Below are 24,794 nucleotides of genomic sequence, written 5' to 3'. Positions count from 1 at the left end.
ACGGCGCCTGTATTGCTCGCAAAAGTGCATCGTAAATGAACTGTAAACGCGTTTCCTCTCCCCGCCCCCGCGGCCCCGGCTCCCCCGCTCCGAGCCCGGCGCTCGCCACTGACCGAGGGGACCCGGCGGGGACGCGGGGCGGGGCCGGGAGGAAGAGCAGAATTCGGTAACACTGAAGATGACGGTCAAAGACTGACGACTCAGCACTCTGCACCGAGACTCACTTTAAATTAACTTAAGAGACAAAGAAGCAACAGAAAAAAAAAATATTCCTCCTTAGCCCACTGCTCTCGAAATTGTCTTCGTCTTCTTCTGACAGCGACGGGTCAGAGTCTGTAGTTGATCCCCATTTCCGACCGGTTATAAACTCAAAGCAAGTGACGCCGTGGGTTTTTCCTCTTTTTCTTTTTTTTTCTGTTTGACGGACGCAGGAACTTCAGCGAAGTTGGGCTTGGTTCGAGTAAACGGCCACGAGTGGCGGAGGAAAGGACAAAGCAGTTTGGGGAGGCCCCGCTCCCCAGCTGCGCGCGGGGCGCTGGGGGAGCCCGTCCGGCCCGGCCCCCCCGTCCCCGTCCGGCCCCGGGGCCCGCGGGCTCCGCGGGGCGAGATCCAGCCACGGCCAGAGGGAGAGGAGCCGGCGCTCGCCGCCCCGCCCGGGCCCGGCTGCTCACTTGCGACGCTTGGTGGTTTTCCTCTTCCTTCTCTTGAAGAAACAGCAGCACCTGGGGACAGAGGGGACCCGTCAGCACAGAGGGCGCAGCAGCAGCCGCGGGGTCAGGGAGGACAGAAACCCCTCGGTGCCTTGGTGAGCCCCACGTGGGCAGAGCTGCTCCACCACGTGCCCCGGTACATGGCAGGGGTGGACTGGGAGCACCACAAGTGACAGCGAAAGTGACACTTGCCACAGCCAATGGCACTGACCAGGGGGTGGCACTGACCACGGCACACGGGGCCGTGAGCCAGGGCCAGGCAGGGACTCCAGAGAAGGAGCAGTGCCAGATCCATCCATGCCCCTCTGTGCGGGAGCCCTGGGCAGGGCGAGATGGGAAGGGCTGGGTGGTGGTGGCCCTGCAGGGACGCTCTCACGGGGTGCCAGGGGACAGCAGGGCTGGGGCCTTACTTTGTATCGTCTGTCACCTCCACCTCGGTGGGGGCTGTGATGGGGGCGTTCGAATGTCCTGCCGTTGGGTCATCTGTGTTCAGCTCTCCGTTGGTGGAGCTCATCACCTGGGGGGAGATGAGCGTCAGCAGGGGCAGCCTGGGGGTCTGCAGCCCTTCCCCTCCCTGAGGGGCACAGGAGCCACCCAGGAGAGCGCCCAGCTCTGCCCTTGGTGGCAGCATGGTGCCCTCACCCAGACCGCAGTGCTCGGCCTCGGTGCTGAGCTCTGCCCAAGAGCCCCATCACAACAGAGAGCTCTGAGCCCCCAGAACAGCCCTGGAAGGATCCCAGCTCCTGGGAGCCCCTGCACCAGGACAGGGGCGTGCTGGCAGCCAGCTCCAGAGTGGGTGAGAGACAGGGCCTGGCAAAGCCGAGAGCTCCAAGGAGCCCTTCCCACAGCTGAGCATCTGGACACGACTCCTGCTTCCCAGCACCAAGACTCAGCCCAGTGCCTGCCCTGCGGGCTCAGGCATCCCTGAGCTCCTGCCCACTCACCAGGGCAGCAGGGTCAGCCACAGTGCCAGGGCCAGGAGGACGTCCAGGCCACCAAGGCAGCTGTGGGATGCCTGAACTGCCATCCTGTGCCTGCTGCCCACAGGCAAAGCCAGGAGCTCCCTGGGGATGCACAGGCCAAACACTCCCCAAGCTGCTCGGCCCCGGCGAGGACCCTGGGCCTTGCCCAGCCCCCTGGAGGAGCTGCCACCCCACAGGCAGTGCCCAGCCAGCAGGGCCACCCCACAGGCAGTGCCCAGCCAGCAGGAACACCCCACAGGCCGTGCCCAGCCAGCAGGGCCACCCGACAGGCACTGCCCAGCCAGCAGGGACACCCCACAGGCCGTGCCCAGCCAGCAGGGACACCCGACAGCAGTGCCCAGCCAGCAGGGACACGTCAGGCTCCAGCCCCTGACACCAGCAGAGAGATCCCTGCCCATCACCCCGCAGTGCCGGGCGCAGGCGGAGCACGGCAGGAGGGTTTGCAGAGCAGGAATAGGGAGGAGGAAGGGGATGAGGGACAGGAGGAGCGAGGCAGAGCATGAGCTGGGCCCATGGAGTGCCCGGGCCTGCCTGGCACCACGGAGTGCCCGGCCCCGTGATGGCAACAGCAGGAGCTGTGCCCAGGCCTGGGGCTGAGCACAGCAGAGTCCCCCTGGAGCAGCAGGAACGAGCGAGAGCAGCGGGGACAGAGGCAGAGACAGAGGAAGCGGTGCAGGCCCAGCCAGGGGATCCACCATGGATGTGCCATGGATGTGCCACCATCCATAAGGGAGGCACCCCCAGGCCCAGGCAGGGCTCAGCAGCAGCGGGCAGGGGGCAGTGAGCACGGACGGGGCTGACGGCGCCAGCACAGCACCCAGGCAGGGCCAGGGCAGGGGACACGGCCAAGGAGTGCCCGGGAAGGGAGGAGAAGCAGGGCTGGGAGCCAGGGCTCCAGTCAAGGAGGCGCAGGGAGGTCCCTGCTCAGATGAGTGGCACTGGGGGCAGAGCAACGCCCACCCAGCTGCTGTGCTGCAGTGTGCCTGCCATCCATCCATCCATCCATCCATCATCCCACCCATCCATCCATGATCCATTCATCGTCCTTCCATCCATCCCTATCCATCCATCCATCCATGATCCATCCATCGTCCTTCCATCCATCCATCCATCCATCCATCCATCCATCCATCCATCCATCCATCTCCAACCACCTCTAACTCCCTCTGGCAGCACCAGGGGAGCCCAGCAGCCCCTGGGAAGCAGCACCAGCCTCATCTACGAGCCGTGATCATCCCATCACACCACAGGGACAGGCAGACCCTGCTGCACCCTGGCATGTGCAGCCCTGGGGTGGGGGAGCGGGGCTGATGCCCAGGGTGGCTCCGCTCCCTCCCGTGCCCGCCCTGCCCCAGGAGTTTCCATGTACCTGCACGGACCCCCCGAGCCTGCCGGCTGCCAGGTGAGCTCCCAAAGGCTCCTCGGCAGGCTGCCCACCGGCCTGAGGATCCCACACCTCCGTCCCCTCGGGCGGCTGCTCGCGACAGGCAGGAGGAACAGAATGAAAAGAAACAAAAGAAAAAGAGGGAGAATGGGGAAGAGAAGGGAGACGTGGAGGGAAGGGGTGGGAAAAGTGGCAAAGGGAGTCGAGAAAATAAGACATGCAAAAGCAAAAACATGACCGGAGCAGCTCGAGTTGGTGATTGCGGAGGGCACCGTGCAGCACCGTCCCTGCGGTGACAACGGGGGTCTGTGTCCCCCTGCCACCCACACACACACCCCAGGGCCAGCCCCTGGAGCAGGGCCAGCTCCAGCAGGGCTGGGGCCGTGTTTGGGAATGGGCTGGGGCAGCAGAGCCGGAGCTGCCGCCAGGCCCAGGTGACGCCGCATCCCCAGGACGACGCAGGGCTCGGGCTCAGCAGGGCCTGAGTGGCACCAGCTGGGCCAAACCCTCCCTGAGTGAGCACAGCACGGCCCCAGAGCTGTGGGGACACCCTGTGTCCCCAGGCAGGGCTGGGACACCCTGTGTCCCCAGGCTGGACACTGCTCCTGTGCTCCAGGAGCTCTGTGCTTTGCTCTTCCCCCTGCTCTGGAGAGGGATGTCCAGCATGACACTTCCCTGGTGTGGGGGCAGAGCAGACCTTGCTGGGAGTGAGCTCCCAGAAATGAGCCAGAGGTGATTGATTTGACATTTTCCTCTCCCTAAGGAAGCTCTGCCAGGCTCCCTGTGCTGGGCAGGAGCAGTGTGGGTAGCACAGAGTGCTGCACCCCCTGCTCCAGCCCCTTTGCAGGTGCTCTGCCCCCAAGGAGGTTTGGGAGGACAAGGGTGTGTACAGGACTGCTGGAAACACATGAGGTTTGTTCTCGGTGGCAGCAGTGCCAGAGACACGTGTCCTGCACCAGGGCAGGACAGGCCACAGCACTGGAGCAGCTCTGAGCCCCTGGCCCCTTTCCCACACTGATCCCTGCCCCAGGCTGGGCACCCTGTGTGCCCTGCCCGTTCCCAGAACAAAGGCAGCCCCAGCATGGGGCAAAATGCTGCCAAGCTGCCCCCCAGTCCTGCCCTCCCTTGTGCCATGTCACTGTCCCATCGATGGAAGGGCATCACAAGCAGAGCAGCGAGTCACCCCGTGGGGACAGCGAGCAGAGGTGGCTCAGCCTGCACCAAGCCCTGCCCCTCCCCAGCTGATATCCACGCCTGGCACCCCCCAGCCACACTGCAGCCCCCACAGTGCCTCCTCCCTGTCCTGCCAGGCCACAGGGACATTGCCCTGGGCCCGGTGAGCCACAGACCCCGAGCTGTGGGAGGAACTCCTCCCACAGACAGCACTGAGGGAAAGCCACGTCCCAGTCCCTGCTGGGCTCCACGTCCCTGGAGCTGCCCAGCCCATGGCCCCTGCCCCAGGCAGGCTGTGCCATTGCTCACCTGGTGTTTGGTGTGTGGCTGTGCTTTGTCTCTGTTCGGGGGCTGCACCTGCACCTCACTGTGCATCGTGCCAATGGGGGTGGGCTGGGGACACAAAGGACAATGTCAGTGCAGCACAGAGCCCTCCCAGCACCCCACAGCCAGATCCAACATGCAAAACCCCCAGAAGCAGGGCCTGATCACTGCCCCTACCCTGCCCCAGCAGTGCCATGCTTGGTATCCGGGTGCAGTGAGCCCAAGGAATGCACTTATGGCAGTGAAAGAGCTCAGAGCCTCCAATTCCTGTGTCACAGCCCTGGAGCTGTGACTGGTGAGGAGGATGGAGCTGGTCCCCTGGACACGGTGTGTGGCAGGGATGGCTGAGTGCCACCTCCTCCCTGGGGTGCCTCCCCTGTGTCCCAGGCCCTGGGCTCCCACTCACCAGAGGTTTCCCTGCCCAGTCGTATTCGTAGTCGAACACGTAACCGTTCCTCTCGAACAAGTCTGTGAAGAGCTTCCTCAGGTAGTCGTAGTCGGGCTTCTCGAAGAAATCCAGGCGCCGCACGTAGCGCAGGTACGTGGCCATCTCCTCTGTGGGGACAGGGGGCTCAGGGGGGCTCAGGGGACAGCACAGGGGCTCAGGGCAGGGGCTGGGCAGGGCACAGCTCTCACCTGGGAAGTTCTCACAGAGCACCTCCACTGGGGTGGCTCTTTTGGTGTCACCGATCTTCTGGTACCTCTCCTTTAGTGTGTCAGCCTGGTGGGGACAAGGGGGGTCAGCACAGGGCCAGCACTGCCCTGGGCTGTCACACCATCTGTGATTTTTTGGGCCCCCTTTCCCAGGTAACTCCTTCCCTCCCTGGGCAGGTCTGCAGGACAAACCCAGGGTCTCCAGGACAGCCACTGTGAGAGCAGCTGGGGGGACACAGGGAGACCTGCACAGCACTGCAAGGGCCTGGCATGGAGCTCAGAGCTGGCAGGGTGCCAACCCTCCAACACCCCAGGGGCCAACCTTCCCCCTCCCCATGCCAGGGCACAGCCACACCCACAGGAAGCCATGCCCAGGGGCAGCAGGAGCTGGCAGTTACCTTGAGGCCTTGCCAAGGAAGGCTCCCACGGAGGAAGTACATAAACATGTGCCCTAATGCTTCCAGGTCGTCCCTGCGGCTTTGTTCTGCATGGAGAAAGAGACAAGGGTCAGTTCCCACTACAGCCACTGTCCCTGTCCAGCCCCCAGATCCTGCAGCACCCTGCAGAGCAGGAGAGGCAGCTTGTGCCCATCCCCACCCCTGGCACCCCTGCCCTGCAGTCCCTCCCTTCCGCAGGAGGCAGGGCTGCCTGTGCCACACACCTTTCCCCAGGTGGGTGTTGATGCTCATGTAACGTGCTGTCCCTGTCAGGCTCTTGTGCTCTCGGTAGGGGATGTGTTTTTTGGTCTCGGGGTCGATGTACTCTTTGGCCAGGCCAAAATCGATGATGTGGATGGTGTGCTGCCGCTTGCTGCCCGGCCGCCCCACCAGGAAGTTCTCTGGCTTCACATCTCTGTAGATCAGGCTTTTGGTGTGCACATACTCCATCCGTGTGATCTGGGGCACAAGGAGGTGTCAGTGCCAGGGCACAGCTCCCACCCTGTGTCCTGCACACCCCTGCCCTGGGCACCTCTCCCCTGCTCCCCTCAGCCAAGGATGGGCACATCAGCTCCTTCCCACCATGGGACACAGCCCCTGGCCAGCTGCACCCTGGGCACATGGCACAGACATCTTTTATGAAAAATCCTTTCCTTAGGATTTTTCCTCCTGAAAAGCCTCAAAACCAAAATATAAACAATGGTTATCTGCTGCTGTGGAATGCAACAGGTGGATCTGTAATTGGTTTCATAGAGTTGTTTCTAATTAATGGCCAATCACAGTCAGCTGGCTGAGACTTTCTGTCCAAGCCACAAGCTTTTGTTATTCATTCCTTCTTTTGCTATTCTTAGCTAGCCTTCTGATAAAATCCTTTCTTCTATTTTTTGAGTAGAGTTTTAATATAATATATATCATAATATAATAAATCAAGCCTTCTGAAACACGGAGTCAGATCCTCACCTCTTCCCTCATTCTCAGACCCCTGTGAACACGGTCACAGGCCTACACTGAGATTCTCTGGGCACACTGAGAGGCTTGTCAAGGCTCAGAGAGGGGCTGAGAAGGGTGGAGAGCTCTCCCTCAGCAGGGACCAGGTGAGCCAGGTTGGGTTGTGCCAGCATCTTCCCCTTATTCCCCATGGGATGCCCGTGCTGCCTGCCCACGGTGCCCACACAGCCCCTGCTCCCCAGGGCAGCCGTGCAGGGCTGCAGGGGAGCAGTGCAGGGCTGCAGGGGAGCAGTGCAGGGCTGCAGGGGAGCAATGCAGGGCTGCACTCACCAGCTGGATGGCAATCATCAGCACAGTTTTGAGCGTGAAGGTTCGATCACACAGATCAAAGAGATCTTCCAGGCTGGGTCCGAGCAGCTCCAACACCATGGCGTTGTACTTCCCACAGGGGCCAAAGTAGTAAACCTGAGGAATTCCTTCTGCAAGAGACGGAGCAGGGGCTGTGCAGGGCTGCAGCAGGGCCAGGCTGCCACAGCCATGCCACTGCAGGGGGGGATGTCCCTGCACTGCCAGCCTGGCTCTGCTCAGAGCAGCTCCATCTGCATCCCTGACTCTGCTGAGGGGGTGGTGGGGGGAAATAACTAAATCCAAAGAGATCAAAGATGAGACAAGGCATCTGTGTGAAACCCTGTGGAGCAGATGGGCAGGAGCTCCAGCTGGGGGTGAAGTTGCAGAGTCACATTTAGGGAAAGCCTCTCTCCCAGCAGCCCCCCAGGCCAGCCCAGCCCGTACCTGCATTGCCGAGCTGTTTGTAGAACCGATACTCCAGGTGCAGCTGGGGGGCCCGGGATTTTATGGGTTCCTTGGAGGAGAGAAAGGAGAACAGTTATGTAGGAAGCAGGATGTTCAGGGGGTCTGGGTGTCAGACACATCTTTCACACGCTGGCAGGAATTGGACTGAGAGCTTTTGGGGTTGGGAGTAAGTGGTATAAAATGGAGATGAAGCCTCGGGGGAAGATGAGAGAAAATCAGCCCATGTGGGAGCCAGATCATCTCATCCAGAGAGGGAAAACATTAATGGGATCAGGTACCAGTGGGGCCACCCTCTGTGCTGCTGGCACTGCCTGAGCACAGCACAGGCCATGCTGAGGGCAGGGAGAGGCAGACTCAGCTCTTCCCTGCCCAGCCCTGGATAACCCCACCTGCAGGGATGTGTGCTCCCAGAGTGCCCTCAATGCTGAGCAGGAACAGAGCTCTCCCACAGCCACCCAGCCACCACATCCCTGCCCAGCACCATGGGAGAAAGGGGAGAAGCTCCTTCCCAATGGCTGGAACATCCCCCACCCCACCACGGAGGAACTCCCTGCTTTGACAGCCACTCACCAATTTGATAGCTACGTATTCATTTGTGTAGAGATTCTTCCCTGCGGGGAGAGACACAAAAAGGAGATGAAAAGCAGATCCTGCATCACCCCCACCACACATCCACCGCTGTCCCTGAGGGCTCCTGGGCTCACAAACATTCTGAACAGGTTCTGCAGCTCCCACAACACCTGAAGGAGCCTCAAGGCACGGGGAGCAGCAGAATCCACTGTGGGGAGTTGCAACATGCCTGCTAATTATCCCCAGGTGGGGAGTGTGGATTCCTCTGCGATGGGGAGGCTCCTGGGGCTGGGGCCAAGGCTGGTGGGAGGGGGCAGCAGCAGGGAGGGGACAAGGCTGAGACTTGGGGCTCCCAAAGGGGGAGAGGGCTATGGAGGGATGGTCAGAGCTGGGGGACACTGAGTTACGGCCAGGGGGACCCTGCAAAGGGTGGCAGGGAGGAGGGACACCCAGGAGCATTGGCACAGCTGGCAGAGCTCTGAGGGCACCACAGGCAGGTGGGAATCTGTCCCCCAGGGCTGGGGTCACTCTGGGAATGGCACAGACTTGTGTGTACGTGTGTGTGAATGAACCTCAGCCCCGGGGATGCTCCTGCCCACCCAAGGGCACAGGGGAGGCCAGGAGCAGACCCATGGCACAGCCCAGACTGTACAATGAGCTGAAGGCTGCAGGAAGAACCAAGGACAGGCCAGGAGCAGACCCATGGCATGGCTCAGAGTGTACAAGGAGCTGAAGGCTGCAGGAAGAACCCAGAGGAGTGAAGGAGCAGCTGTGGCACCCAGCACCCTGTACAGCACCCCCAGAGGGCTCCACTCCTGCACAGCACCTTGCACACCATAACCACAGCAAGGTTGAGCTCAGGGTGCCTCCACATTCCCTCCAAACCAGGAAAAGGGGACACAGCTGGGAAGCAGCAGCACAATCTCTGTCCCAGCCCATAAAGGCCAAGATTAAAGGTGCAAGAACAGCTCTGAGTGCTCCCTGTGCCTGCAGCCTGGGCAGGAGGGGGTTAAGGGCAGCAGGGATCCCCAAGGCTGCCGTGTGGGGATCTGATAGAGCTGCATCTGTCTCCTCGGATTTTCTCCAAGCAATTTGCTCAGGGAACAAGCTCCTCCTGGCCTAAGATTTCATCTGCTCCCAGGGCCGCTCTCCACCTGAAGCAGCCATAAATCCTGGCTGGGTGACATCAGAGGCAGCTGCTGAGCGCCAGGATTACAGGAGAGGGATGAATGGGAGATATTAATGGAGCAGCTCCTCCCAGGGATGGGCTCTGCAGCCTAGGAGGGGCTCAATCCTGCTGCCCCCCTGACCCTCTGCCATCCCTGGGGACCTCTGCCAAGCCACTCTGTCTGCTGCTGCTTCTGCATAAAGCAAATCCCTTCACAGAGATTAGGGAGGAAGGGATTTGGGAGGGAGAGAGGGAGGAAAGTCTGGTGAACACAGCGTGTGCCAGATGCAGGGGTTTGTCCCATCACACACTGACACTTGCTGGGGAGCAGGTGGGACACCCCCAGACCTGTGCATGGCTCCACAGAGCCCTACAGTGCAGTCCAAAACAATTACTGCTGCCTTCAGGGCAGAACGTGGGATCAGAGAACTCACAGCTGGATTTTCCCTGAGGTCAGGCAGGATTTGAAGGGGGACAAATGTAACATGGCAGGAGAAGTGCCAGAGGCACACTGCAAAAGGGACTCAGCAGGGATGGAGGCAGGAGAATCCCCAGCAGTGGCATCTGTCCTGTCCCCACCACACAGAAAGCTACCAGCAACAAGGCTCTGGAGCTGGCAGCATTCTCCCAGCTCAAAAATGAGTCCAAATCATTTGGTACTCCCCTGGTTCAGCCCTTCCTTGGGGGGCTTGGACACAGCTGATGGACAAGATGTGAGCAGAAAGGGTATGGAATGGTCAAATCACCACCCTCTGCTTCCCCTTTCTGAATTAAAAAAGGTGCAAATAGCAGAACTGGAGACTGGGAACTGTCATGAGATTAATAAACCAAGAGTAAAGCAAAAGAGCAAGGAGGGAGGATTCCTTCCATGCCAGGGAATTCCCCACTCCAGCTTCTGGAGCCATCCCCTCTGCCCCAGCGCTCCCAAGGGAACAACTCTGACACCCAAAATGTGCCAGAGCCCAGGGAGTGCCTGGGAGGACTGCAGCAGGCAGGACTTGCAGCACAAAAGGTGCTTGTGAAAGGAAATAAAAGAGAAAAGTGGTGAGATGGGTGGCAGGAAGCAAATATTTGCACTGCAGGGGCCTTTGCCCGGCTCGGTGCCTCCAACCCCATCTGGCAGGATCAGAGAGGGATCAGAACAGGCTGAGGGCAGGAGCAGGCAGCCAGGCTGTGCTTAGAGCAGGACCTGGCTCTCTGTGCTGCCCCTGCCCAGCATTTGGCAGCAGAGCCCAGCACCTGCCCCTGCACGTCAGGAGGAGCAGGCTCAGCTCTGGCTCCCATCCCAGCAGCTCAGACCCACGGGATCACAGCAGCATTCAGGTGGGAAAAGTCCTTTCAGATCACCACTGACCATCAGCCAGCAGCACCACCATGTTCACATCAGCCCATGTCCCCAGGTGCCACTTTCACACCTTTTTGAACACTTTGTGGGTGGTGACTCCACTCCTCCCTGGGTAGTCTGTTCCAGTGCTTCACAAACCTTTCAGTGAGTGAAGGAATTTTCCTAATTTCCAACCTAAACTCCCCTGGCCCAGCCTGAGGCCGTTCCCTCCCTCCTGTCCCTGTTCCCTGGGCTGTCCCCTCCTGTCAGGAGCTGTGCAGAGCCACAAGGGCCCCCTGAGCCTCCTTTGCTCCAGGCTGAGCCCCTTCCCAGCTCCCTCAGCCTCTCCTGGAGCTCCAGACCCTTCCCCAGCTCTGTTTCCATCTCTGGACACCCCCAGCCCCTTGCTGTGAGGGGAAAAGTGAGCTGAGGCTGCCCCTTGCCCCTGGCACAGCACTGTGCCCATGGTGGGCACCTTTGTGGTTGTGCCTGGGCACCAGGATGGGGATTTGGGTGTGTCTGGGCACTGAGATGGGAATTTGGCTGTACCAGGGCACCAGGATGGGGATTTGGCTCTGCCTGGGCACCAGGATGGGGATTTGGGTGTGCCTGGGCACTGAGACAGGAACGTGGCTGTACCAGGGCACCAAAATGGGGATTTGGCTGTGCCTGGGCACTGAGATGGGAATTTGGCTGTGCCTGGGCACCAAGATGGGGATTTGGCTATGCCTGGGCACCAGGATGGGAATTTGGGTGTGTTTGGTCACCAGGATGGGAATTTGGCTGTACCAGGGCACCAGGATGGGGATTTGGCTGTGCCTGGGCACCAGGATGGGGATTTGGGTGTGTCTGGGCACCAGGATGGGAATTTGGCTGTGCCTGGGCACTGAGATGGGAATTTGGGTGTGTTTGATCACCAGGATGGGAATTTGGCTGTGCCTGGGCACTGAGATGGGAATTTGGCTGTGCCTGGGCCAGACTGGGACTGGCACCAGGTCCCTGCATTGCCCAGGATGCCAAGGCCAGCAGGGACAGGGAGAAGCAGGATCCAAATGCACAGCCCTGGCAGCCACAACTCCTGCCCACGTCATTCCCCTTCTGGCTTGCCACAAATGCCTGATGCCAATTGTTTGTTTAGATTTTATCTTTAAACAGATCACTTGACTTTGGACACCTCCTACATGGGTGGACATCTGTCTCTACCTGGGGCAGCTGAGCTGAAGCACCCTCAGGACAGATCACCACGTGCCCCTTGGTGGGGTGCAGAAATAGGGCAAAGTGGTCCCTTTTTGGGGAAGACAATGTCCCCTTCCTCCCTCCCCACCACTGGGAGATGGAAGATCACCTCCAGGTACATTTTTTCAAGATCTCATGGCCTTTGTTATGAGAGTAAAAAGGCCAAAGAAGGTCCGGGAGCTTTTAAATACTGAGCTGCAGTTTGGCCTCTAAAGCCTTGAGGACTGAATTCTCTATTCCCAGGGAAAGCTGAGTGCCCAGCAAGAGCTGGGGAACATCCCTGCTCATGCCACCACTTCACAGCAGGAGCCCTCTGCTCCCTTGCCATTCATGTGCAGCTGGAGGAATCCCTAAATCCTGAAAGCATTCCTGAGCCCTGATGCAGTCTGGAGGCACACCTAAGGAAGAGAGCTGTGATTTTAGGAGAGAAGCCACATAGCTGTGGTGATGAGATCCCGTGCTCAGGCCTCTGGCATGTTATGGCCAGGCACTGCAGGCTGTGACAGAGCTGAAAAGCCACGTGGAGGGACTGGAAGCTTCTCTTGCTGGTGGCAAGGACAAACTCTCACTGTGACAATCGACCACTGTGGAGCCCTGGAGCGAGAGCTGGCTGCTTGTCCCTGCAGCCAGGAGCAAACTGAGCCCAACTGCTCCCAGGTCCCTGCAGCAACCTCCCTGCCAGTCTGACAGACATTGCTCAGATCCATGTCACACTCGTGTCCCCTCACTGAAAATGAGGGGGAGGAAAAGGCAGGGGGGTCACAGTGACCCCTCAGCACTGAGCACAGCAAAGCAACACAGCCCCAGCCTGCTGCCAGGATCCAGCTCACCCAGAAACACAGACCCACTGCAGAATGCTCAGTGGCAAGCAAGGAAAAGGAGGTGCAGGGACACAGGTGGAGCCTGCACAGCTCAGGGCTCTCTGGGAGGCACTGGCAGCAGGAGTGGCCAGGTCCACCCAGGGAACTGAAAGGAGCAGCTGGTGCAGCAAAACCCCCCAGCACCTCTCCTTCCACAAGCCCTGGGTCTGGAGGAAGGCTCAGAGCTCCTCATGACAGCAGGACAGACAGCTGAGCAGGGGAACTGCTGGGCTGGATTTCAGCAGAGCGTTTCCCCAGCTCTGCAATTACACAGCGGGGAAGTGCGGGGAGGGGACGGGCGAGCCTGGCACCAGGCAGTCTGTCACACAGGGCAGAGCTGGCATTAACTCCCCACACAGGGAGGGGGCACTGACCTCACCCCAGCCAGGGCTGCCACAGCTCCTCCCCAGGCCCACGGTCAGGGCAGGTTTAGCTCAGAGCAGGTTTAGTTCAGAGCTTGGTTTGAGAAGGTGCTGCTTAAAATATCACAGAGCAACAAGGCTGTGGCTGTGCCAGGCTCTGGGGACTGCCTCTCCTCCCTCTCCTCAGAGCACAAACCCCTTCCCAAAGCACTCACACCAAGCTGGCAGGGACTCCACCCACACATTCCTGGAGACATCCAGACTGTGCTGCTGGCACAGAGGCGCCTGGCCCTGCCTGATGCCAAGCAAAGGGTTAACAGCTTGCTGAAAGTCTCCAGGGACATTCCCAGTCCTGGGAGAGGAGCAACCTCCCCACCCTACAAACAGGAGTTTGCTTGAGGAGTTTCCTCATAAACTTGGTTCAAAATGGAAAATGACTATGGAAGATGCTTGGGTTTTATTCCTCCCTTTCTCTGACCTGCACAGAATTTCAGGAGAGTCTCTCACATAACCAGTTTCAACAACTGAAGAATTTATCCAGGATAAAACACAGATTTTTCTCCTTAGGTGTTTGTCCCAGCAGAGTGAGCATCCCTGAGACCCCCATGCTCCATCCCCTGTCCTGAGGCACACTCAGAGCACAAGTGGGGTGAGATTTGGTGAGCCCACAGAGGCATCTCCTGAATCCTTCCCCACTCAGTGTTCCTGGATTTGGGGGACACCCAGATCTCCGTGGCCACCACTGCTTACAACAGACAGATCCAGCCTGTAGTGCTCTCCCTGACAGACCCAGAGAGCAACAGGCATGGGGGGAGATGGGAAACACCTCTGCAATGAGTCCTTTGGGCTGGGATGGGCCTTGGCAGATCAAACACAAATGGAGGAAGAGGAACAGAACAGGGACAATGCTTCCACTCTGTGTGCCCAGTCAGCACCACTGTGCCCATGGCCACAGGCTGGTGCAGGAGGAGGATGCCAGGGCAGTCCTGGCAGGAGTGGGTACAGTGAGGACAAACATGACCCTTCTCACCTAGACGGAGCTCCCCGAAATTGCCGCATCCAATCTTCTTGCCGACACGGAAGTTGGGACCCACCATTAAGACTCCCGAGTTGGTTCCAGCACCCCGGCCTCCATGACCACTCCTTCCTCCACCTGTCTTGGACATTCTTTTACCTTCCTCCAGCTCCCCTTTCCCTCCTCTCTTATCAAAATCCATAAGTTTGTGATACCCCGGCCTCTCCACGGTTACGCTGCTGCCATACAAATCCCAGAGCTGCCGAAAATGGAAGGGTGAGGAGGACACAAGCAGGGTTCCTCTTGCTTAATACAGCATCCCGGGGAGCGCTGGGAGGGTGGGGGCTGGAGAACCAGGGGCAAGAGGCCGTCCAGGGCTGCTGGGCTACTGCAATGTCAGTGCTTCCCAAGGTCCTGCCAGGACTGGCATCATCGCCGCTCACAGGGAGGTCTTTGGTGGAGAGAACATCCTGCACACAGGGTCCTCCCAGCGCAGCTCCTCGGCGTCCCAGCTGTGCAAAGAGAGAGGCACAAAATCAGGATGAGAAGGCAGAGGGCAACAGAGGGCTCTGGGTTCCTCAGAGTCCCTCCAGCACCTTCCCTGCAGACAGGTAATTCCTACAGCAGTGACAGTGCTGCAGCTGAGGGGCAGGAGAAGCTGGGAGAAACATCAGGTTCCAGAGAGCCCCATGCCTGAGGTGTTGGTTTAAATAAACAAATGAATTTAAAAAAGCTTGGAGGTGAAATGGTTGATGAATGGCTCCATGCTGGAGCCAGCCAGGAGTGATGTGGGGACAGAACTGTCCCCATGGGGAAGGGCTGCTTTCCAAGAGCAGCTTCTGGAAGCATTGAGAGGCACCAGCCAGGGACTCTGAGAGCCCCCAGGAGCAGGGGGCACAGTGAACCCAGCATTGTGGGGCTGCCCATGGAGTGAAGATGATTTCACCTGGCTGGGAGGGTCCCTGTGGATCCAGGATCCTGTGCCAGCAGCCCTGCCCAGGACACGGTTCCTGGGGAACAGCCACGCTCAGGGCACCCACCACAGCCCACCTGGGCTGGGGAAACACCCACTTGGCAAACAGGAACCTGCTCACATCCCACTGCCTCCTCCTCTGCTCTTATCAACCAACCTTCATTTTCACTGCAAAGCTGGGAGCGAGGCCCCTTGGCTGTGACCCTGGCCAGAACAAATGATGCTCATGGCAGCTTGTTTGCTCAGGGTACAGCACCTTGCTGCCTGTGTGCTCCCATGAGGCTGCTGGAAAGCCCCCAAGCTGCTGGTGGGGTTATCTGGGTTCCCCTCCACAGGCAGGAATCAGCTCAGCCCCCCAAACCAGGGAGCTCCTTCTTGTGTGCACAGCCCTGCTCGTGGCTGGATGAGGTGACCTTTAAAGGTCCCCCCAACTCAAACTATTCCATGATTCCATGGCACCGGCTCCACACACATCCCTGTGCAAGCCCAACATCGAGGTCAACCAAAGCCTTGAGTCCTCCTGGACACAAGACTGGGATGAAAAGAACCATGAGCTGCTCTGTGCTTGAGGAACCAGGTGCCCAGGAGGGAACTGTGCTCTCCCTCCCAGCCTGGGCTCCTCCTCACAGGGGTGCCCGTGTGGGAGGCAGGAAGGACAGACAGGAAACTCAGCATGGACAGAGGGGTCAAACATCATCCAGGCACACACTGGGAGGACACATGAGAGCCCCACACCTCCATTTCTCCCTTGCTCTGGTTTTGCTCCCAGTTTGACCCTTGCCATCCTTCACCCTGTCCCCTTCCCCACCTCTCTCTGCTCCTCTCCAGCCCCTGTGAGTGACACCACTGAAAGCTCCCAGGGCCACCACAGATTCCTGCTGACCCTGTGGTTTATCCAAGCAAACCCCCCCTCCAGCTCCAGGAAATGAACACACTGTGAGCTCTGAGGCTTGGCCAAACCCCGTAAAACTTTTTATTGGCTTTTAATAGCTATTAATAACAAAAAAAAAAGTAAAGAAAAAGCTTCTCATGCTCAATGGTACACAGAGGGAAATGTGGGAGCTCTAAGAACAGCCCAGGGAAAAAGACACCAAAGGCAGAGCTCAGCAGGGGGAAGGGCTGGCTGTGTAAGGACAGCCCCTGAGGGGGGCTGACACCAAATCCTCACTTCCACAGCACCTGGGCACACTGCCACTGCTCCCCAGGAGGGAACAGAGCTGCTCCAAGGTGCAGAGTGCTGGGCTGCCACTTGTGGGACCTGCCTGGACCTCCTGCCCCCATCCAACACCCCTGGAGCATCCCTAGGGCACAGCAGCCTGGCTGTCTGAGGCCACAACACACCAACAACTGGACACCATCCTGCTGCACGAGGGAAACTGAGGCACGGGGAGCCCTCCATGCCTCCCAGAGCTGGGCAGCCCCGTGCTGGCTGCTGCCCTGCTGCTCCCTTCCCCCAGAGCGCGTCCGTGCCAGCAGGAAGCGCGCTGGGAGCGGCAGGAGCAGGGCTTCCCTCAGCTTTGTTCTGCCCCAGCCCCGAGCACGCTGGGCCCACACGTGACATCCTGCTCATTCTTCACTACCCGATGGTTTCCGCTCCGGGCTCAGCACTTGGGGCTGCCCTGGCGACCTCCTCATGCCGGTCCCACCCCTTATGCCTGTCCCACCTCCTCATACCTGTCCCACAGCTCCCCATGCCCGTCCCACCTCCCATGCCTGTCCCACACCTCCTCACGCCTGTCCCACCTCCCCATGCCTGTCCCACCCCTCATGCCTGTCCCACACCTCCTCACGCCTGTCCCACCTCCCCATGCCTGTCCCACCCCTCATGCCTGTCCCACACCTCCTCACGCCTGTCCCACCTCCCCATGCCTGTCCCACCTCCTCATGCCTGTCCCACCTCCTCACGACTGTCCCACACCTCCTCACGCCTGTCCCACCTCCCCATGCCTGTCCCACCTCCCCATGCCTGTCCCACACCTCCTCACGCCTGTCCCACCTCCTCATGCCTGTCCCACCCCTCACGCCTATCCCACCTCCTCATGCCTGTCCCACACCTCCTCACGCTTGTCCCACACCTCCTCACGCCTGTCCCACCCCTCATGCCTGTCCCACCTCCCCATGCCTGTCCCACCTCCCCAGGACACCAGAGCTGTTCCCTCACAGCCTCCCGGAGCAGGCCGCTCACACCTTGGCATTCAGGGAGCTGCTTTCCCAGCCACAAGGGGAGCAGCTGGTGATGCACAGCCCTGCTGCAGCTCCATAACCTGTTTTCCTTCTCAATCAGAGCTTTATGCTCAGTCCCAGGGGATCCCAGGCCCAGACTGTTTGCACAGAGTCAGGCGGCCGCCAGCCAGAGCTCAGGGAGCTCCAGCCCCGGCGCTTGGGATTATTTTCTTTGAAGAGTTATGGGCCAGCTCTGCAAGGGAATTTCAGACAATGAAGTGAGGCAGAAGGGAAAAATTCAATCCTGTTTCCTGTGAGCACAAGGGAGGCTGTGCTGCCCTTTCCCAGCCCAGACAAACTCAAGGAGCAGCTCAGCACAGCTCTGGTCCTGCCTGTGGAGCCTCGGGAGCTCTCCTGGAGGGGCCCAGCCCCAAACTCCAATTTCAGGCAGCTGGGCCAGATTCACACCCAGAGGCCACAGCCCAGCCCCCCGTGCTGGGACTGCCATGCTGCAATTCCCCCTTTCCCAAGCAGAGCAGCAGGAAGTCCCTAAACCAAATCCATGTGAGTCAGGGCAGTGATGCTCCCTCACACTCTGCCCAGCAGCCTCCCCCATGGATGAGACAAGGGCTGGGGGGAATTGATTTTCTCATCCCAGGAGTGCTGAGGAGACACAGTGGCTCCCTGGACCTCAGGACAAAAGCAGGACCCACCTCTGTGCAGTGTCAGTGACTGCTCAGGTTTTCCACCCTGTGCCATAAAAGGATCACTGGCCTTTAAAATTGAGAACAACCTAATTAGAAACAGAAACTTTTGGTAAAATCCCAGGACTCCCACTGCTCCAGGGCAAAAAAACCCCTGTGTTTGTTAAAACACAGCAGCCTTTGGACAGAAAACAGGGACCCAGACCTGACCCATCCTCCCCAGGCAGCAGCAGCATGGGAGCAGATTCCCTGTATAAAACTGATTTCACAATGTTCCATTTTGCACAGGAATCCTCTCCCAAAAGGTCACAGCAAGGCAAGCAGCCTCAGGAAAGCACCTTCTAGGCTGGATTTGTTGGCCTGGAATCAAATCTGATGCAAGATGAGACTAAGAAAACTTGTTTCTCTCTTTGGGAGGGAGTGGGATAAATAAAGAAAAAAAAAATGAATTGTCCTGAAATTTGGCAGAAGACATTCCAAAGCAAGCTGTGGTCTTAAAGCAAATAAGCAGTGCCCTGTGGTGTCTGCAGTGCCAGGGATCCTGCAAGGGAAACAAACTGCAGGCAAGTGCCTCAGCACCCCAAAACAGAACCTCAGAAGCACTGGAAGTGCCATAAAAATGGGGCAAGCCCACACAGCCTGCTTCCCAAAGAGGGAGTTCACAGTGCTTTTGTTGAAACATTGGGTCTTTTTCTTTGCCATCTGGTTTTAAGCAGGTCAGAGCTGCTCCAGTCACATTTACAAGTTTTTCCCTGCAGATGCAAAGGTGAGAAAAGGGGAATTGGGGTTGGGGGGAGTTGTTTTTTTCCCTTAAAAAAAGAAAAGCTGCAGTTCTAGTGCTACCCCTTGTCTCTGTGACTTGGACCAAAATATCAAGGCTCGGGAAGTTCCTGCCCACATTTGCAAGTATAAGATGCTGAAGAGTTGTATTTTTAAGAATATTTTCCCTGTAGAATGAAACCCTGTGGCTGCTGAGAAGGCACTTGTACAAACCATCTGGGGCACATTGTTCTCAGCCCTTTATATGAACACACACACCGTGTTCCTGCCCAAAGAGGTTACAGCTAAACGGGGCAACACAAAAGAGAGGAAGAAGAGGGAAAAAAATAGCAGCAAGTGGCTGGGGAAGGTCAGGGACAGGTCCATGGTGCTGCTTGGAACAGGGTTCAGGTGTCCCTGAGCCCTGGGTGCAGCACCCTGAGCCCCAGCAGCCTTTGGGATGGTTCTTGGAGCTGCTTTCCCCATGTTCTCTGCACTCTGTGAGCAGAAGGGAAACACAGCTGCATCCAGATGAAAGAGAAAGGAAAGCTTCTTGAGAGCACAAAGAGAAAAGCCCTTGACACTCTGCAGCTCCAAGTACAGATCACTGCCAATTAAAGGCTAAAAATAAGCACAAATACCCTAATGTCCCAAAGGATGACCCATCAGCTGGCTCCCAGTGCAAAAATCCAGACCAAAAAGCAACCAGTGGCCTTACACAGCTGAAACCAAATCCCAATAAATTCTAAACGTTAAGAGGCTGAGCTTAGAGGAAGATCAAAAGTCTTAAAACAAAGCAAAAACTTAAAACATCTTGAAGAGTGAGCTACAGAAGGTCCCAAATGATGTCTGCAAGGGTTTGTTGTTAAACACAAGTTCCAGCCTGCAGAGCTGCAGCCAGCCCTGCTCATGATGGAGCAGGGAAAACTGTGCTACACAGTGTCCCAAAGGTGTCCCAGAACAGGGGGACATGGGAAGCCTCAGCAGGTGTCCCACAGGAGCCAAGGGTTGGGTCACATCAAGGTTCTGATCCATCAAAGTTCCCAAATCCCTCTCTCTAGGACTGATCTCCATCCAGTCTGTGTTTGTGTTGATTATCCCAGCCATGCCAGTCTGTGTTTGTGTTGATTATCCCAGCCATGGCAGGACCTTGCACTTGGCCTTGTTGAATTTCATGGGTTCCCACCTTTCCAGGTCCCTGTGGCTGCCCCCTCCCTTCCCTCCAGCTCCACACAGCTCTGTGTCACCAGCAAACCTGCTGAGGGTGCCCTCAGTTTGTTGTTAAACACAAGTTCCAGCATGCAGAGCTGCAGCCAGTCCTGCTTGTCACAGAGCAGGACAAGCTGTGCCATACAGGTGTCCCAAAACAGGGGGGCATGGAAAGCCTCAGCAGTGTCCCACAGGAGCCAAGGGTTGGGTCACATCAAATTTCTGATCCATCAAAGTTCCCAAATCCCTCTCTCCAGGACTGATCTCCATCCAGTCTGTGTTTGTGTTTGGGATTATCCCAGCCATGGCAGGACCTTGCACTTGGCCTTGTTGAACACCATGAGTTTGGCACAATCCCACCTCTCCAGGTCCCTGTGGATGCCCCATCCCTTCCCTCCAGCTCCACACAGCTCTGCCACCAGCAAACCTCAGGGCCACTGTCCATGGCACCAGCAGGGAGGTAAAACAGCACTGGTCCCAGTACCAACCCCTGAGGACACTACTGGTCACTGCTCACCACTTAGAGTGTGACCACCCAGCCAGTTCTCCACCAAGTGAGCACCCAACAGGCTCCGGAGACATCTCCTGAGCTTCCTCCACCCTTGGACATGCACCTCTCCTCCAAGCTGGGCACAGCAGCTGAGCAGGCTGGAACTCAGCTCCATGGATGTGCTGTTTGGAGAAAACTCATCCTGATCCCACAGGGAAGTTTCCTCCATGGGTTTGAGAGGCAGAGGGGCTGTGCAGCCCCTGGAGCTTGCTCCACCTGGGAGCTCCACCAGCGACAGCTCCAGTCATGGGAGATTCAAGCAAGCCTAGCAGGACAGCAGAACATTCCTTATGGCAAAGGAAGTTCTGGCCCCATTTCCTCTGGATCCCTCAGAAAACAGGAGTTTCAGTGCTCTGACTGAGGAACTCCAGGAACCTGGTGGAGATGGGAGTTCTGGATGTGAACATCTCACATCAGAGCTCTGAGAGCTGTGCCCACCCTGTCAGGATGGAGGGTGGGCTGCACTCCTCTGGATCCCTCAGAAAACAGGAGTTTCACTGCTCTGAGGAACTCCAGGAACCTGGTGGAGATGGGAGTTCTGGATGTGAACATCTCACATCAGAGCAATGAGAGCTGGATGGAGGATGGGCTGCACCACTCTGGGGACAGCACCTGTGGAGGAGCTGGAGCAGCAGGGCAAGGGGTGAAAGGGCCTTTATCCATCCCAGAAATTCCCTTAAAAACCAAGCCGCCCTGGAAGCAGCCACTCTCCCAGCTGTTTCTGCCAAGTGCAGCCACAAGAACATCAGAACACAGACCACAGGTTGGGTTCAGAAGCCTCCTCCTGCTCTCCAACCCTTTTTCCAGCCTCCAGCGAGGCAGGAGCCAGCACAGCTCTGTTTACTCCTCCTGCTCCTTTGTAGGTTGTGTTGGTGTCAGCACAACAAGAAGCTCCTGTTCAATAGTTTGTCACTGAAGTGCTGATGCAGGGCCATGGGGGAGCCCTGGCAGCACGTGGGGCTGCTCTGAGAGCTGGGGGAGCCTCAGAGCTCAGCTCAGGGACTCCAGAGCTCCTGGCTCTGCCACCCCTTTTGCAGTGATCTGGGTGTGCACTGAGCCCCTGGCCCTTCACATCCTGCCTGTTACACTGGGATAACTTCCCTGCATCCACCTCCTCCAGCTGAGATCCCTGGAGAGATGAAAACCTGGCTGCTTTTCAGCTTCTGAATGGTGCTGAGAGCTCAGCAAGCCCACCCTGCCTGCTTCAAGGCATCTGCAGGGACAAGGGCCGGGAGGGAAGAACTGCTCCACCAGGCAGGAACAGCATCCTGTGACACCCACCCAGCCCACCTGAAGGAACAGCATCCTGTGAATCCCACCCAGCCCACCTGAAGGAACAGCATCCTGTGAACCCCACCCAGCCCACCTGAAGGAACTGCTCCACCACCTTGTGAAACCCACCCAGCCCACCTGAAGGAACAGCATCCTGTGAAACCCACCCAGCTCACCTGAAGGAACTGCTCCACCAGAACAGCATCCTGCAAAACCCACCCAGTCCAGCTGAAGGAACTGCTCCACTGTTGCATTATTTAATTCCAGTACTCCACCAAGCAGGAACAGCATCCTGTGAATCCCACCCAGCCCACCTGAAGGAACTGCTCCACCAGAACAGCATCCTGTGAATCCCACCCAGCCCACCTGAAGGAACTGCTCCACCATCCTGTGAACCCCACCCAGCCCAGCTGTGCAGCTGCTGCCTGCACACAGGCTGGGCAATACCCAATGGTCACAAATCCCCTGTTTGGGGCACAGGGCAGCCCCCAGCCCACCCCCCTGCCCCTGCTGTGTCCCTCAGCCCCCAAACACAGACCCCAGCTCATCCATGCAGGGCCACCAGGCTGAGTCATTGATGACATGGCAGCCACAGCTCTGTCACCACGGCCACTGCACCAGCACTGACAGTGCTGGCTGGTTTCCCTCTCAGCAAAAAAACCCAGCATGGCTTCACTCTGGTGCCCCAATATTTACAATTAAGAAATCTGCATGGGCAGTATGCCCAAATAATGCTTTTTTTCCATCCAAGTTCTTTCTTGAAAAGAAGACAGGAATAAAGCTGAGGCTAATGTTTCTACCAGAATTTCTTCTAGTGCTCAGAGGCAAAAAAAAAAAAAAAAAAAAAAAAAAACTCCAACAGAAACAACGAACCCACAAAAACCCTGAACTGTGGCAGCAAAGCTTTTAATCCAACATGATCCCAGCATCCTTGTTCCAAACCTCTCCTCCCTTCCTGGCTTCCCAGCTCTTTCCAGTGAGGAGAGAGGATCACACCCAGCTCCCAGAGTGGGCACAGGGCACCTGGGCACCCCCAGCCCAGCCAGTGCCCCATGGGCAGGATCTGGCCCTCCCCTTGCATGGCCCCAGGGATGGACACAGCCAACAACGCTCCCAGCACCAGAATTAAAACCATAAATCATAAATCCACTCTCAGAGCAAACAATCAGACACACCATCACCTCCAGCCACACCATAACACAGAACAAACAAAAGGGACTGCAGCAAACGAGGCAGGAACGTGCTGAGCCTGCCAGAAGTTACCACATGCAGGTGGTGCCCTGCTCCCAGCACCTCAGGGTTTCACCCAGATATCCATCCCTGGCTCTCAGCCACATCCGTGAAAACATCCAAGGCACAAAACCACCAGGAAAAATAAAATAAAAAAAAAAAAAAAAAGCATTTGGTTTTTTCCCTAGAGTTAAGCTGTGCCATGAAGATGACAGATTTTTCTTTCTGGTTTCCTATTCCAGCTCTCATGTCTATTAAACTTTTCTCTAAATTAGAAATGTTCTCTTGTTACTGGCTATTCCCTTCCCCAGGAGACTTTTACCACACTGTGAACTCTGGTCAGCTCTAAATCTACAACAAATCAAGCTCCAAATTGTTTCAAAGTTATTTTCTCCCAGCCTCTGAACCCAAATATGGCTTTTTAACAGATTGCTATGAATTTCCAGTATTTTTTTTAATGTTTGTGCCACACCATTCCCTCTGTGAAGGAGCTAACAATGAAGAGAGCAGAGTTTCAACAAGGCAGCAGGGAAATGCTTCTGCTGAAGAGGGTCCTGCTTCCCAGATTCTCACAACACACCAGTCATGATTTGTGTGTGGTTTCACAGAGATCTCTAAAGGACACCAGGTGATACACAAACCCACCAGGCTGCCTTCAAAGCAAAATCTCAGCTGTTCCTCAAGCTCCAGCCCAAGCTCCTGCAGCCCAAGAGCTGGGAGTGCCCACAGACCTGGAGTGTCCCCTGCGCAAGGGAGTGAAAGCAAAACTCAAACTGTTCTCCAAATACAACAGAATCAAAAAGGAAGTAAAAGATAGGGGCAGACCACCAGTTTTCAGTTTCCAACAGAACCACAAAGCACCACTCAAGAGCTGGTGTGATTTCCCTAAACTGGTGAGATCTTAACCCAAAAAATTTCCTCCTCTGGAGATGAGCACAGAGGGGCTGCACCAGCCCTGTGCCACAACACCCCTGGAGCAGCAGCTGGAGAATTTCACCCCAAACTCTCAGCACAGCCCAGGGGGGATGAGGAGAATCCCTGCCTGGCAGCAGTGTGTGTGCACAGTGTCAGCTTTCCAGCAGCAGCTCAGCAGGAGTCATTTTGCACCCAAAAATATCTGAGGAGGAATCAGGCTCCCCTTCACTGGGACTGTTTGATGAACATTTGCTCCCTGCACATATGAGCAGAAAGAAATCAATGTGCCATGGACAGTCCAAATGCAGAACTCAGATCCTCAACATCCAAATTCAGAACAATCCAGATCTTCATGTCTTTGAAACCAACCCACAGAGTAAAGACACTCCTAAATCTCTCAGCAGCCACAAAAAAATCCTCCTGAAGCATCTCCACTCTCATGAGCTGCCAATTCACTCCCAGCCCAATGCACAATTTCACCCTTTTCCTTGGATCCTCATCCAAAGCAGCTACACCTGGATGGAAAATATTAAACTGTGGTCCACCAAGGAGCTGGAAATGCCACGTTGGAAATTTCAGCAGCAGCACAGGAACCAAGCAAAAAGCTGAAAATACTTCTCTAGGAAAAATAATAACAGTAAATACACACATGCTAAAATAAGACCAGATCTGAAAACTGGTTTGGAAATAACAAACCCAGCCCAAGTCAGACAAACCTACCCATGAACCAAGTATCCAAGAGCATCGATTCACCTTTTTGGGTTCATCAGGCACAAATTTAAACTTCCAGCTGCAGAATTCATAACCAGAAAACACACTGAAGCAGTACAAGAAATGGCTTGAAAGGAAGCAGCTTTTTGGTTGACTTTACAGACACTACAAAAGGGGGGCTGTAAAGTCACTTTTCCTAAAGTGACTGTGCCCAGCAAAGCCAGGGGCAGCCCCTTCCCAGTTGTTGGCCATGTCCATTTTGGGATGCATTCCCCATGTGGGATTCACTGCATGGAAACAGGAGGAGCTGCGGGTGGTGGGAGTGCAAACCCTGGCTGCAGGAGGGA

The 24,794-nt window shown here is 57.0% G+C and overlaps 1 protein-coding gene across 2 annotated transcripts in view; it reads right to left on the bottom strand.

Annotated features, from left to right (window-relative positions):
- Window positions 1-209: 209 nt before the first annotated feature.
- Window positions 210-24,794, bottom strand: part of CSNK1G2 (casein kinase 1 gamma 2) — a 42,483-nt gene continuing 17,898 nt past the window's right edge. Inside the window, exons 2-13 of one of the 2 annotated variants that reach the window (XM_074528790.1) lie at window positions 13,977-14,473; window positions 7,997-8,037; window positions 7,406-7,475; window positions 6,944-7,092; window positions 5,890-6,124; window positions 5,627-5,712; window positions 5,211-5,295; window positions 4,981-5,129; window positions 4,560-4,643; window positions 3,063-3,167; window positions 1,121-1,227; window positions 210-722 (exon numbers count right to left, since the gene is read on the bottom strand). In XM_074528790.1, the coding sequence (XP_074384891.1) occupies window positions 668-722; window positions 1,121-1,227; window positions 3,063-3,167; window positions 4,560-4,643; window positions 4,981-5,129; window positions 5,211-5,295; window positions 5,627-5,712; window positions 5,890-6,124; window positions 6,944-7,092; window positions 7,406-7,475; window positions 7,997-8,037; window positions 13,977-14,163 (1,353 nt within the window). In that variant the 5' untranslated portion in view covers window positions 14,164-14,473 and the 3' untranslated portion in view covers window positions 210-667. The remainder of the gene's footprint in view (window positions 723-1,120; window positions 1,228-3,062; window positions 3,168-4,559; window positions 4,644-4,980; window positions 5,130-5,210; window positions 5,296-5,626; window positions 5,713-5,889; window positions 6,125-6,943; window positions 7,093-7,405; window positions 7,476-7,996; window positions 8,038-13,976; window positions 14,474-24,794) is intronic. The other variant, XM_074528791.1, reaches the window with a different exon arrangement.

This window comes from Zonotrichia albicollis, chromosome 29 (genome assembly GCF_047830755.1).
Source record: "Zonotrichia albicollis isolate bZonAlb1 chromosome 29, bZonAlb1.hap1, whole genome shotgun sequence".
In the NCBI taxonomy this organism is placed as follows: domain Eukaryota; kingdom Metazoa; phylum Chordata; class Aves; order Passeriformes; family Passerellidae; genus Zonotrichia; species Zonotrichia albicollis.
The sequence above is the reverse complement of the archived record's forward strand: the minus strand, read 5'-3'. Positions and strand labels throughout refer to the sequence as shown.